The sequence below is a fragment of the Argopecten irradians genome, chromosome 6 (assembly GCF_041381155.1).
Source record: "Argopecten irradians isolate NY chromosome 6, Ai_NY, whole genome shotgun sequence".
In the NCBI taxonomy this organism is placed as follows: Eukaryota; Metazoa; Mollusca; class Bivalvia; order Pectinida; family Pectinidae; genus Argopecten; species Argopecten irradians.
Genome location: NC_091139.1, coordinates 40,874,764 through 40,891,154, shown reverse-complemented (window position 1 = coordinate 40,891,154; position 16,391 = coordinate 40,874,764). Strand labels below are relative to the sequence as shown.

General features: G+C 37.9%; 1 protein-coding gene across 5 annotated transcripts in view; it reads right to left on the bottom strand.

Annotated features, from left to right (window-relative positions):
- The window catches only part of LOC138325896 (probable 3',5'-cyclic phosphodiesterase pde-5), a 68,493-nt gene extending 57,864 nt beyond the window's left edge, over positions 1–10,629 (bottom strand). Inside the window, exon 1 of one of the 5 annotated variants that reach the window (XM_069271902.1) lies at positions 9,678–10,629. In XM_069271902.1, coding sequence (XP_069128003.1) covers positions 9,678–9,813 — 136 coding nt within the window. In that variant the 5' untranslated portion in view covers positions 9,814–10,629. The remainder of the gene's footprint in view (positions 1–9,677) is intronic. The other 4 variants (XM_069271901.1, XM_069271900.1, XM_069271903.1 and 1 more) reach the window with 4 other exon arrangements.
- Positions 10,630–16,391: the final 5,762 nt, after the last annotated feature.

The window sequence follows — 16,391 nt, the reverse complement described above, 5'->3', positions numbered from 1 at the left end:
GTCAAGCCGTTGCTTTGAGAGGACAGGGAAATGATAATGCTTAAGTATAATGTAATTGGTAAGTATATTATTAAATGTTAATGTTTGTTTTGCGTGATTAACTTAATACTTCAAGTTGTCGCATGTATAAGTCTCCACACTTGTTTTTCTGTTAACATGAATCCATCGGTACATATTTACGATTTAACCTTTACTCTTAACGTTTTATTAGAAATTATACGTTGGCGTATTTACTTAGTATTTTCTGTGTATTCATTATTTTGATTGAAAGGACTAGGGGCGTGCAAAGCAATAATTGAGTAATAATTATATTTTAATGAAGCCTTCTTTTGAATACTAAATATGTTCGGTTAATAGATATTTAACACTTGAATTGTTCATATGGAAAAAAATGATCTCTTCTAACCCATGTGGGGTGCTATACAATTATTAAATAGTAGATATTTAGGTGAAAGGTGTGAATCGGTCCTTTACAGTGCCTTTACGAATAAGCTTTATACTGGTTTAGGTAAATACATCATGTTTAAAATTGTTTATGTAGGTACAGCTGACACACATAAGTAGATGTTTAAATGAAGTTTTAGTAAACTTATTACCAGCTTTGCATGCGATTAAATTTCGCTGGTACTTAGAAATCCTCTGTCTGTCCTAGGGTCTCATTCTAAAGTACCAACTCGGGGTCCTAACCAGGAAAACAACCTATGGTCTCATTCTAAAGTACCAACTCAGGGTCCAAACCAGGACAACAACCCAGGGTCCTATTCTAAAGTACCAACTCAGGGTCCCAACCAGGACAACAACCCAGTTTCTCATTCTATAGTACCAACCAGGACAACAACCCAGGGACTCAATCTAAAGTACCAACTCAGGGTCCCAACCAGGACAACAACCCAGGGTCTCATTCTAAAGTACCAACTCAGGGTCCAAACCAGGACAACAACCCAGGGTCTCATTCTAAAGTACCAACTCAGGGTCCCAACCAGGACAACAACCCAGGGTCTCGTTCTAAAGTACCAACTCAGGGTCCCAACCAGGACAACAACCCAGGGTCTCATTCTAAAGTACCAACTCAGGGTCCTAACCAGGACAACAACCTAGGGTCTCAATCTAAAGTACCAACTCGGGGTCCCAACTAGGAAAACAACCTATGGTCTCATTCTAAAGTACCAACTCAGGGTCCCAACCAGGACCTCAATTTAGGATTTCATTTTGTTTACAATAATTTAAAATAAATAGACATCGACGTTTACTAAAAACAAATATCCCATCAGTACAAATGTACCCGTTATTAATATTCTGATGTTCAACCCGGTAACAAGGACACTGTACTTATAAAATCATTATAGGCTTCAGGATGAGCATTAACCAAATGGAGCTGTTTCCACCTACAAAACATCATTACTCAGAGTAATTAAGAAAAGACAAGCACTATAGCACGTAGATATTGTTTATCAAAACTAATACCCATTTAATACTTTCCCAGAATATGATACTCCGCAATAAAAGCATTCGCCGGGGGTAACATTACCATGTTCACAGTAGCGCTAAAGATAGGTTTTTTTTTTATCGTAGAACAAGGAATGTCGAGTTCATTATTCACATTAACATCGACAGTCTTGGGTGAATTAGCTAATTAAATAACCTGCGCTTTTATAATCCAACCGCACGAATATTTGACGTAGGTGATTTGAGAAGATACCAATCGATGGCGTCGCGCGTCCTTAAAGAAGTTAGACCACCTGTGTATAATCAATAATCTCAAGGAAATAACATCCTTAAACAAGCGGTAACATAGGTTAGTAATACGTTTACCGAATCAAATCAAAGTCAAGCTCTAAGCGACTTTGGTTGGCGCATGAGCAGCATTGCTAAACGAATTGGTTTTCCACAAAAGTAGTTTGTTTGTTTGTTTGATTAATTAATTTATGTCCTATTAACATCCAAGGTCATGTAAGGACGGACTCCCATGTATACAGTGTTTTGCGTGTATGAAGTGCGGGTGTGTCTTTGGAGACCGTGGTATATTGGTGTTGTGTCTTGTATAGTGGAACTCCAGCCCTTTTGTAGAGCTAAATCACTGATACATGCTGCCGAAGACACCAAACAACACACCTCGTATCAGTAGCGTAGTAAAATGAATGTTTACCGTATCAGAAAAATATTTAGATGAATATTTACCCATCATATCATAGCGAAGTACTTATGTATAAATCTGTTTACCGCATGACTGAATAGCATAGCTCAGCGAATGTGTTCATCATCTTGTCCTTTTTGCAATATCACTGAAGCATGCCGCTGAAGACACCAAGGAACATATCACACTGACATTATACTGACAACGGGCGAACCAGTCGTCCAACTCCCTTTATGCTGGCAGAAACTAACAATTTTATAGACTTTGGTGAGCCTACCTCACAGGGGCGAGCGCTCAACAGAAGGCCAAAGTGAGGCGGTGTTAAGGGAGACGTTAGAAAGAACATAGTTAGGAAAAAGAGAAAAGATAGTATCCTAAATTTAATCGCCTTTTACGCCCTGCCTGCAGATCAGAAATTTTCTTTAATTTACAAATATTAGAACATTACACATCATGAGACAATGTACTAAAAAAATATGAAGGCCTGTTGTCTTCCAGTATCACTGGTAAAACTACTTTTCTATACCCTTTACCTTGAAACAATCAGCTTTCATTGACGACCACTTCCAGCTCAGTATAAATGTGGCGTTATAACAGAATTACATTCATTTGAGATGTCGTGTTATAATTAACGGTCAACCGTATTTTGAATATGACACCTGTGTATACGTTATACTTATGACCAGTCAATGACACTTCAGGCCAAACACTTGTATTGATGTATGTTACACACGGTATCATTTAATATGAATCAATCAATCAATCAATTAATCAATATTTTATTTAAGTGTCACGCATCGTAAAAATATACCGCCATCGATAAAATAAATGTACAAGTAATTTTTGATGCCCAGTCGATACCGGCTTATGTGACACTTATGAAAGACACTTATGACTTATTATCGGGTTCCAACATTTCCATTCTGACCTTGACAATTACAGTCCTTACTGTTCGTATACAATAGAACCTGAATATGTAAGGATATTCGTCTCTGGTCCAGGTAACATCGGTGTAACGACAACTCTTCTCATTAAATGAAGTTATTGTCGTCATTGCGAATCGTGAGATAATGAAACACAACAATGACTACTAGCCCTGGCTCCAAACACAACAATGACTACTAGCCCTGGCTCCAAACACAACAATGACTACTAGCCCTGGCTTCAAACACAACAATGACTACTAGCCCTGGCTTCAAACACAACAATGACTACTAGCCCTGGCTTCAAACACAACAATGACTACTAGCCCTGGCTTCAAACACAACAATGACTACTAGCCCTGGCTTCAAACACAACAATGACTACTAGCCCTGGCTTCAAACACAACAATGACTACTGTCCCTGGCCTCAAACACAACAATGACTACTAGCCCTGGCTTCAAACACATTAATGACTACTAGCCCTGGCTTCAAACACAACAATGACTACTAGCCCTGGCTTCAAACACAACAATGACTACTGTCCCTGGCTTCAAACACAACAATGACTACTAGCCCTGGCTTCAAACACATTAATGACTACTAGCCCTGGCTTCAAACACAACAATGACTACTGTCCCTGGCCTCAAACACAACAATGACTACTAGCCCTGGCTTCAAACACATTAATGACTACTAGCCCTGGCTTCAAACACAACAATGACTACTGTCCCTGGCCTCAAACACAACAATGACTACTAGCCCTGGCTTCAAACACATAAATGACTACTAGCCCTGGCTTCAAACACAACAATGACTACTAGCCCTGGCTTCAAACACAACAATGACTACTAGCCCTGGCTTCAAACACAACAATGACTACTGTCCCCGGCCTCAAACACAACAATGACTACTGTCCCTGGCTTCAAACACAACAATGACTACTGGCCTGGCCTCAAACACAACAATGACTACTAGCCCTGGCTTCAAACACAACAATGACTACTGTCCCTGGCCTCAAACACAACAATGACTACTAGCCCTGGCTTCAAACACAACAATGACTACTGTCCCTGGCTTCAAACACAACAATGACTACTAGCCCTGGCTTCAAACACAACAATGACTACTAGCCCTGGCTTCAAACACAACAATGACTACTGTCCCTGGCCTCAAACACAACAATGACTACTAGCCCTGGCTTCAAACCTGGCTTCAAACACAACAATGACTACTAGCCCTGGCTTCAAACACAACAATGACTACAGTCCCTGGCTTCAAACACAACAATGACTACAGTCCCTGGCTTCAAACACAACAATGACTACTGCCCCGGCCTCAAACACAACAATGACTACTAGCCCTGGCTTCAAACACAACAATGACTACAGTCCCTGGCTTCAAACACAACAATGACTACAGTCCAACGTCTCAAACACAACAATGACTACTAGCCCTGGCTTCAAACACAACAATGACTACTGTCCCCGGCCTCAAACACAACTATGACTACTAGCCCTGGCTTCAAACACAACAATGACTACAGTCCCTGGCTTCAAACACAACAATGACTACAGTCCCTGGCTTACTGTCGTATACAATAGAACTGAATATGTAAGGATATTCGTCTCTGGTCCAGGTAACATCGGTGTAACGCAACTCTTCTCATTAAATGAGTTATTGTCGTCATTGCGAATCGTGAGATAATGAAACACAACAATGACTACTAGCCCTGGCTCAAACACAACAATGACTACTAGCCCTGGCTCAAACACAACAATGACTACTAGCCCCTGGCTTCAAACACAACAATGACTACTAGCCCTGGCTTCAAACACAACAATGACTACTAGCCCTGGCTTCAAACACACAATGACTACTAGCCCTGGCTTCAAACACAACAATGACTACTGTCCCTGGCTCAAACACAACAATGACTACTAGCCCTGGCTTCAAACACAACAATGACTACTAGCCTGGCTTCAAACACAAAATGACTACTAGCCCTGGCTTCAAACACAACAATGACTACTGTCCCTGGCCTCAAACACAACAATGACTACTAGCCCTGGCTTCAAACACATTAATGACTACTAGCCCTGGCTTCAAACACAACAATGACTACTGTCCCTGGCTTCAAACACAACAATGACTACTGCCCCTGGCTTCAAACACAACAATGACTACTAGCCCTGGCTTCAAACACATTAATGACTACTAGCCCTGGCTTCAAACACAACAATGACTACTGTCCCTGGCCTCAAACACAACAATGACTACTAGCCCTGGCTTCAAACACATAAATGACTACTAGCCTGGCTTCAAACACAACAATGACTACTAGCCCTGGCTTCAAACACAACAATGACTACTAGCCCTGGCTTCAAACACAACAATGACTACTGTCCCTGGCCTCAAACACAACAATGACTACTAGCCCTGGCTTCAAACACAACAATGACTACTAGCCCTGGCTTCAAACACAACAATGACTGGCTTCAAACACAACAATGACTACTAGCCCTGGCTTCAAACACATTAATGACTACTAGCCCTGGCTTCAAACACAACAATGACTACTGTCCCTGGCCTCAAACACAAAATGACTACCCTGGCCAAACAATGACTACTAGCCCTGGCTTCAAACACAACAATGACTACTAGCCCTGGCTTCAAACACAACAATGACTACTGTCCCCGGCCTCAAACACAACAATGACTACTGTCCCCGGCCTCAAACACAACAGTGACTACTAGCCTTGGCTTCAAACACAACAATGACTACTGCCCTGGCTTCAAACACAAAATGACTACTGTCCCTGGCTTCAAACACAACAATGACTACTGGCCCTGGCCTCAAACACAACAATGACTACTAGCCCTGGCTTCAAACACAAAAATGACTACTGTCCCTGGCCTCAAACACAACAATGACTATAAGCCCTAGCTTCAAACACAACAATGACTACTAGCCCTGGCTTCAAACACAACAATGACTACTGGCCTGGCCTCAAACACAACAATGACTACAGTCCCTGGCTTCAAACACAACAATGACTACTAGTCCTGGCTTCAAACACAACAATGACTACAGTCCCTGGCTTCAAACACAACAATGACTACTGTCCCCGGCCTCAAACACAACTATGACTACTAGCCCTGGCTTCAAACACAACAATGACTACAGTCCCTGGCTTCAAACACAACAATGACTACAGTCCCTGGCTTCAAACACAACAATGACTACTGTCCCTGGCCTCAAACACAACAATGACTACTAGCCCTGGCTTCAAACACAACAAACTTGGCTATACAGTCCCTGGCTTCAAACACAACAATGACTACAGTCCCTGGCTTCAAACACAACAATGACTAAGTCCGGCTTCACTACAAGTCCCTGGCTTCAAACACAACAATGACTACTGTCCCCGGCCTCAAACACAACAATGACTACTAGCCCTGGCTTCAAACACAACAATGACTACTAGCCCTGGCTTCAAACACAACAATGACTACTAGCCCTGGCTTCAAACACAACAATGACTACTAGCCCTGGCTTCAAACACAACAATGACTACTGGCCTGGCTCCAAACATTCAATTTTTCATATTATTTACTAAAACAAGTTTTTCGATTTTTTGTTTTACATTCTTATTCGATACAAAAATGTATAGAGTATGTAAATTCATTAATATCAAACAATATACAAGTATGTGTGTATTTATTACGTAAACAAACCTATACAACACTGTATTGTACTAACGATCACGAACTAATTATAAGCATGGCATTACTTTGATACGTGTCTTCAGGCGACAGACAGACATTCTACTTTTTATCAATTAACATCGTCAGTAAACTTTCACACAATCACTTCAGTTAATCGATTAGAAAATACGTATATACTTTACACAGGCAAAATTTCCTATCCTGAAATTGTTTTTGGTTGTTTGATTGATTAATGTCCTATTAATAGCCAGGGCCATTTATGCAGTGTGTAGCGTATACATAGTGCGAGGTGTATATTTTGGAAGGCTGCGGTATGTTGTTGTTGTGTCTTCTTTCATAATGAAATTTTGCCTTTTTTATAGTTCCATATCACTGAAGCATGCCATCGAAGACACCAAGCAACACACCCCATCCGATAAACCTACACTGACAGCGGGCAAACCTGTCGTCCTACTCTTTTATATACTTTGGTGTGTCTCGGCCCTGGGACAGAACCCAGAGCCTACCTCATGGGGGCGAACGCTCAACAGAAGGCCAAAAGTGAGGCTACCTGCATGTCAATTTCAAGTCGAAATATCTTGATCTGAAATACAGGTTACGGAAGTTTACCTGTGTATTATATTATTATGCAAACCGACAGCCCAAAACCGATAACATATCACACTAGAGAAAATGATGAATGATTATTTGTTTACTTTATTTGGATCAGAGAGGAAAAACTGAATGTGTTGCATTTAGCGGAAGTATTTAATATCTATATAGATATATATTTTTTAATTTAAGCATTAATGTCACTATTTTATAACTTCATCGGGGTATGAAAGAAATTTTGTTTGCAAACAAAATTTATTTCATAACACAATGAAGTTAAAAAATAGAGACATCAATGCTTATAATTAATTTTTCAGACTACTTGATAACATAAAATACGTTTAAACTTACGATGGATTATTTTTTTCTAAATCAATACGCAACATCGACGTCTCTATTGTTAAGTCATGATAACGTCGAGTTTTCGCGCCATTCTCTGATTATTTTCTTCATAGTATATGAAGAAAAAGTATCTGCCAATCAGAAAGTCGAATTTACTATGAAAACAAATAAAAATTAATTATATAGTTTGTATATTTGATATTTGCATAATTGAAATAATTATAACAAAAAGATATCAGTCATTGCATGTTTTATGGGAGCATCCACGCATATAAAACAATATGTTTCTACTTGGAAAATTATAATTATCGAAATAAAATATTTGTACCATTTATAATATTATAAAATAAGTTGCGTAGTTGCATATCAAACTAATTTATAATTAACCTGATAAAATGGAGGAAATGGGTAAACACACACACACACATACACTTTAAACAGTATCTGAATGGCGTACAAATAAACTATTACATTATCCCAGGCCCAGTTTCTTTTTTCGAAAAATAATTTGATTCAATTTTTTCGTAAGAAACCATTATACAAGTTCTTTTTCCAATTAACTTCTGTGATATTTTCAACATATTTAGTATGTTTTATTCTCTGTATTGGAATGTGCTGTCATGAGAGAAAACTATTAAACTGTACTGTGCTGATTAGATTTGCCATCAAATCCCTCAGTAGATCACATGTTGTGAAGGAATCGTGATACTGACGTATTGAAAGTATTCACTGTCAGTAGGAATTCACCTTGAGGTTTTTCCTGCACTTCATTCTACTGTCAATTCCACAGTCAATAGAGAAAACAGGCAAACAGTAATGATTTATAGTAATCTTTTTAACCGTAATGCATTGTGCCAGACATTGTTTACAATGATATGATATGGAAGTTGTTATACTTATCATTTTGAAAGTATTTCTTTCTACAATGTTCTTTTTTGTTTGTGCGTTCAGCATGTTCTGGGTCTTTTGATGGTGAATGAGTTCTGAATATTAATATTTATGCAAGAAAACAAATGAAGCACAAAGATTTTTCTTATCTTAAACTTTGAGTTAGTATGCGGTCATCCATGTAACTTATGTTTCAGATTATAATATCAGGTGATGGTGGCAGAGGGTTGCCATCATTTTTATGACCATATGATTATTGTCAGATAATAATTAGCACCTGTGATCGCTGGAAAAAGTCCAGTCTGCCCTACTTGTAGGACCGTCTCAATATTGACAGTGTCCACGTCTGTGTGGTGTCAAGTCCTATTGTAACCCGATCGGTAGATTACTTATCGATGTAAAGGAATTATTTCTTAGTGGTGCGACAGGCCAAGTACTTGTACTAATATTTAGGAACTGTTTAGATATTTTGATATCGCTTATGAAGTGAGGTATATTAAGTTATTGCTGTATGCTGGTACCATACATAATGCCAAGGTAACTGTCAATAAATACAGTGTAGCAAGTCCTCGCCAATATACACTCAAATCACCCAATATTTGGTATATACCAATTACACACGACAGTGAGTAAAATAATCCTTTATCAAAGAACAGATGGGAACGATTTTACAGGAGAAGCACGTACGCAAACAGCAATTAAAATGAATTGATGAGCAGTAGGCGATAGGCAAATAAGAAAATATATGGTATTTCGCCGTTGTCATCATATTTATCTTTTTTTATAATTCCATAAGTCAGTGACATATTGACGTCTTTATCATGTCTTCTCAAATACTTGATGTTATACTCGGCAAACAATCTGTATTTACTGATGGCAGGTGTGATAATTAATTTGAATTAATTGAACAATAATCGTTTATTTCAAGTTCAATGCCAAAGAACACCCGCCTTTTTGTGCCGAGTGCAGCATTTTTAAGCATGGTAACCATAAATTGTACAATCACATGAGTTTGTTTCTAAATATTGGTAGATATTAGGCCTACTGGTAATACCATATGGCGTTTAATTACCTGACTTACCGGAGACGCGTGATTCTGTCCTTATTGGAGAGCGACTCTCGCTATTGGCACTGGTATGTCGGATCGCCCCTGCCCCCGGGAGAGGGGGGAGGCGTCGACTCTGTAGCTGTCTTACTGGGCTAGACATTACTGAAGCTAGAAAGGCCGTGTCTCCCGCCTAGGTAGATACAGTTTGATGTCCATGTTTATCGCGATTCAAAGATACCCACACTGTTGTTTTTGTAGGCAGGCTTGTTATCACTTGGCCGAACTGTTAAACAACACACAATAACATGTCGCCTGATGGTTCCAAGTACCTGTATCACTTGATCAAACGGTCATCTACAGAACCAGGTATTGTACGTGTGTTGAGAAGTCTTCGTCTGACAGCGCGTCGAATCCTCAGTGTCAATATTTAGAAAGTAACCGGGTATACTTGTAGACCTCCAATACACAGCAGCAGATAAGAAGTGTTTTTAAATTGGTTAACATGTAAATGGCACGTATGGTGGTGTTCGTAATAAGCCATACACGGTTGGATATCGCTTTACTTTTTACCTTGTATATACAGTGAAGCTCGACTACACAATAACCTTCTCCCTCTATACAAATGTCCTTTAGCTTTCAGTACAAAAACACCCGCATCAATAACACTGGGATTAAACGTCTTTTGCTGAAAACCGTTCGAGGGTATTTCATTTCATGCTTATAGTGCTCCGGTAGGGGAGGCGAACGATGAGTGGGCATTAGGCAAAGCTTGTTTCCAACTGTATCATATCGATAATACCGTATGTCCTTTAAATGTTATTAACAAAAACGACTGTCTGCGGCTCTGTTATGTGTACACCGCCTGTTGTAAAGATGTTTCAGTTGGGAATGTTAAGGCTTCCGAGTGGCTGGTCACACCGGAGGAGATCAGTAAGAAGCGATAATTTGTACGGCGATACCTCTGGCCGTTATTGGATGGAGTATCCATACATACAGCCAACAGGTATGTAATCATTCGAAAGGTTCGGCTCGTGACCATCGATCGATGGAAATAATGTGACGCCTCGTTAGGTGACGCGCATACACACCCGTCTCGTACATGACGAGTATTCAAGCCTACCCTTTGGTCGCTCGCCTAGTGTGCTGCATCATAGTCCAGCTGGTCATCATGCCCTCTGACCTTTATACAGGATGTATTCTCCTAGTATAGGTATTGTCGCACGTGAGGGCTTTATTATCGCCTCAGTGTTCATATATTGTAAACTGTCGTATATACTGTGACCAACAAAGTAAAAACAAAATTCCTGGAATTTCGGTCTTGAAATCATGTGTTATTTACACAATGAGGAAATTGTTCCATCTGAAACATCAAAGACATACGAAGGGTTATCTCATTCATCTGGCCGACGCCATTTCAGTATGACAGCAGCGAGGACGTGATACTTTCATCCATACCCACTACTTTGATATTACACGAACAAACACACGCAACACCTAGCTAGGTAGGCATTGGTCCTACATGCAAATGACAACCAAGTAACCGATACCTACATGCAACTATCCTTATATGTGAACCGTAAGAGGGAAATCTAAAGAAAATAACTCCGATGAAAACATTGTAAAGGTCATGCGTTCCAGAAATGTATGCTTCCGTTTGATGCAGACTAACTACTGCCATGATTGCCTATTCAAAGATTGATTATATTATAGATAACATATAATCTTTATCAGAATTCTAGTTTACACCACAATATTGTTGCTGCAGGGCGATACATGTTTATACAATAAAGTAACCAGATAAAGACAAAAACGTATATATTAAACATGTAAGGGAGTACTAACAACCTTCAGTCCTTAAATGGATATTCTAACCCCCACTTTGGACCAATGTCATGATAATGATGTTGCACTGCACATCGTCCTCAGATGAGTATATAACAAGATACACAAGATATATATCACTAGGATTTAAAAGGTATGAGATGAATTATTAAAAACTTCGCGTCACTTATCATGATCGCATTGACTTCAAACACTTCCCGCACATCCGACTTTACAAGTACATGGAGAGTTTCGTCAAATTATATCATAGCAAAAGAACAAATGGAGTTATTACCTGGGATTACATATTTTCGTAGCACACATTCATACACTAAGTGTTATGTGTCATTTCACCAAGAACATTAATACACGAGAATGTTTTGATTTAAAGCATTTTGTTCCATAGATGATTTGACTATTTCCCACCATGTGTTGCGATATGGTGTCCATTAAACTGTGCTTTAATTCCGATGTCCATCTCCTTATCAGCCGACAAATTGTTACCTTTAACATGAAGATAAGCTCTGCAATTTGTTACCTTAAATTTAATGTCAATATTCTGGAAGCAGAATTTTATTTGGCCAATTACAAGGTTCAACAGAATATGATGCTTAATGAGATGTTCTCTGATTATCTTGGTAATATAAAAAATATGTGTTGGATGTTCTCACTTCCAACCTAATGTGTAATTTATCTTGTGTTTCAGTACAATTGTAATCATGTATATCATTAATTATTGTAATCCATTTTTATCATATTATCAATAGAAACTTGACATTAAAGAGTGTATATTTGCTGACAAAAAACCGGTTACCCATCATCATTTGCTTTTCACCAGGGCGGCTGTGGTCCGATTCTTCGTTCGGACGTAAGTAGATTCCTAACTACAGACACAAAATTAATAGTTCTTTAAGGAAAGGCACAGATTGAGTTTGCCCTAATAAGTGCTGCTATATTTACTTCTGATAAACTTTCGCTAGGCTTTGTACTCCGAAAAGTGGTTTTAATTGACATATTGTTTGTTATCGTTGACAAACATGGGGATATATGACTCATGACTTTTTGATGTGAAACTCAAACCCACATTGGTATATTTAACTCTAATGTCTCCAGCCGGTAAGCCAATCACCATAATTACTTAAGTAGCGTTATAGATTTCAGGGGACTGATATCGTTTTAAAAACATCCTGCTAATTACAAATGCCTCGACTTATTTTATGCTGATTGTAATCGATTATGACATGAGTTTCTATTTCAACCCACCGATATAGATGGTTCGTATTTCAAAACTACGTAACCGTTGTCAGTGTGAACAATAGTTAATCAGTCTACGTATATCAGGATTTCTAATTTCAAACAGTACATGACCCTTGCATTTTTAATTAAAGTATCATTACCACCAAAATAATTATCTTAATGGTTCCATCCTGCCAGTAGAGCGTATTCATTGATCCTGCTCCTCTCCTCCTCAACATAATCGCAAATTCCTGGCATTTCTCTTCTACCTGAATAATATCATTGATGATTTGAATTACCGTCCTACCAACTCAGAGAAGTTTAAAAAAAAGACATATTTAAAGAGATCCGAGATTGAACGAAAAAGCGGGAAGCTATGTTAAGTAACAAATCCAATGGTATCGATATGTAGTATATCCAATAAAGCGGTTTGCAGTATACGGATGTGTGTGTTATATCTAGGGTTTGAAAATGATTCAAAAGTTATGTCAATTTTAGCGCTGACGTACTCATAATATCTTGTTCTTATCTGAGGACAAATAAAGCAATGCAATTATCTTTTACATTATTTTAAAAGTCTTCAATTTTATTTCGGTTGAATCATTTATGTTGACGATTCAAATTAATCCTTATTATGAAATTCACTATACATAATATCTTCAAAACATCTTCTTTATTTTGAGACTCTTCTTTTCATGAAATAATTATGCCATTATATCGGCCAATCATAGGCAGTGATGTTACATATAGCCACGCCCCTTTTCCCTTTATGTGTTGATAAAGTAAATTAAAGGGTTTTTTTTAAATTAAAATTAAAATTAATGAAAATGCTCGTTACAACTGTAACTTTAATTATTACAAAAGACAAAATGTCAAATTTTATGTTTCTATCATATATACCGCTTTTCTGTCGACATACAAAGGATAATTGTAATTAAAATATTTTTCTAGAAGGACAATTACTTTTCAGATTTATAAATGAGAAATCTGGGAGATAAAAGAACGCATGGATTCCAAAAAACCTTGATGTGAATGACTAGTGTACTTAATACTAATTAGATAAGCCTATTGAGTCCATAAACCCCTGAATGACGTAAGTGTGACGTCAGCTGAAGAGGATGATAGGTTTCGTAAATAAAAGCTAAGCACTGTCGACAGAGAAACAAAATCAATAGCCTCAGTTTCTCGGAAGTAACGCAATTAACTCGAAAGAAATGTACAAGATGATGTATAATGAACGGGCTCTTTTTTCATAATTAGAACTTCTACTCCCTCATCTCTTTCCTGGCATATTGAAACGACGATCTTACAAGAATGACTGGTGGAGATGGTAAGATATCCAATTGAAATGTAATGGTGGTGTCTATTTCTGTTTGTAACCAACAACCAACCCTCGGTCTCATTCTCTATATGACGTCAATTTGCGAACACTCTTACTTTTATAGTGTCTCCTTACCAGCACTAATGTTCATGTTACATTCGAAATTAATTTTCTGTAAATAAACTATCAGAAAACGAAGACAGCTAAGATGCAAGATCACAGAACTTGACATATTGACCAAAGATTAAAGGCCTTAACCGATTGACCTACGATTACAGACCTTGACCTAATTAACAAAGGTTATACTCTTTATCTATTGGCCTTAGATTACATGTATTGACCTCTTTAACAAAGATTACTGGTCTTGACCTACGATTACATACCTTGACCTATTGAATAAAGGTTATACTCTTTATCTATTGGCCTTAGATTTCAGGCATTGACCTCTTTAACAAAGATTACTGGCCTTGACCTACGATTACTGGCCTTGACCTATTGAATAAAGGTTAAACCTCTTAACCTATTGCTCTAAGATAACAGGCATCGACCTATTGCCCTTAGATTAAAAATACATGTATTGACCTCTTTAAAAAGGTTACTGGCCTTGACCTAAGATAATAGGCCTTGACATATTTACTTAAGATTACAGGCATTAGCCTATTGATGCAAGACTTCAGGTATTGACCTATTATAATAAGGTTATAAATTGAAGTATTGTTTTGTTATAGCGCAACGTGTCAAATTAAATAAATTCATAAATTATAAAAAAATACAGTAAAAGTCAATTGACATATGACTGATGGGACACTTGCGTTATAGTTCGACAGTGCGTATATTTTATCTTTGAACTATTTTGTTTTCTTTCGTTTGATAACGTTACATTCAGAGTATGCTTACCAACACAAGTCATCGAAATACCGATCATGAATAATGTAACAATATATTGCAAACTTATAAGTGCAATGCCTGAGGTTTGCATGATTAACTAAACGTCCTATTAACAGCCAGAGTCATGTAAGGACGGCCTTGCATGTATGCGGTGTGCACCGTGTATGAAAAGTTTGGTGCGTGTTTTGGGAGACTGTGGTATATTCGTATTGTGTCTTCTTGTATAGTGAAACTCTTGCCCTTATAGTGCTATATCACTGAAGCATGCTTCCGAAGAAACCAAGCAACACCCCCATACGGTCACATAATTCTAACAACGAGCGAACCAGTCGTCCCACTCCCAGTATGTCGAGAGCTAAGCAGTAACAGAAACCACCACTTTGACAAAACCCAGAGCCTTCCTCACAAGGGCGAACGCTCAACTCAAGGTCAAAAGTGAGGCAGTGTCAAGGGAGACGCTAGGAAGAAGAAACTTTGTTTGGAAGAACAAAAAAAGTGCGAGTACAACGTCTGCGCAATTTGAAGCCTAGTAGTAGCTTTATGATTGCATAATAGAAACTACTCACATCATGGTACATTATGTAACTAGCGCGCATTATGATGATTGTCTGAAAAGCTCTGGCATCCATATAGACCATAGATGCCATAGAAAGATACTTTAATGCTTAAATATCAATTATTACGGATGTTCTGCCACTGATATGGTTGAAGTTCTATTTATTCTATTTACGTATGTACTATTGATTAATCCTATTATACGTGAATCTATAACATATTACAAACATGACCAATTGTCCCTCGATTACAACATTGACCTACTAGTCCAGTATTTAACCATAGAGTCAGATATAACGACCAGTATATCAGGATGTGCAGATACAAAATATATAAACTACATGATGTATGGGAATAAGAAGACTGATGTTAGTTCATGTCCCTTGGTGTTTTCTTTGTGTTTTTAAGGCATTACATAATGGAAAACATCAAACGAAGCTTCCTTAAAGTTGTATGTCTCATAACTGCGAAACTTTTGATAAGTTCTTCAGTAATCTAACATTAGTTAAAACACAAAATTTTCGCACTCTTCTTGTTTTATGATTATGTATGTTTAGATGAAAATAACATCTGCATATGTCATTTATGATAACTAATATCGCATTTAAATTGTGAAATGAAATTGTAGACCACAAATTTGCTTCGTGGTCTAACCATATGTACTCATTTCACTGCTCAGTAGACGTTGATATAATGCTTTTGGTAGTAATGCGTGAATTCATTATAAGCTCTGCATTTAAACCTATGTATAGTAAGTATTGTAATTCTCATAATGTTCTTAATTATTACTATTAAAGTGAATAGTCGGGCAAAGAAAACCTGTCTAAATGCGTTCATTGGCCTTCCAAAAGTTCTCACATATTAATACGACGGTCAAGTTCTGCTTAGTTTCCCAGTTCTGACCATTAAAGTAAAGA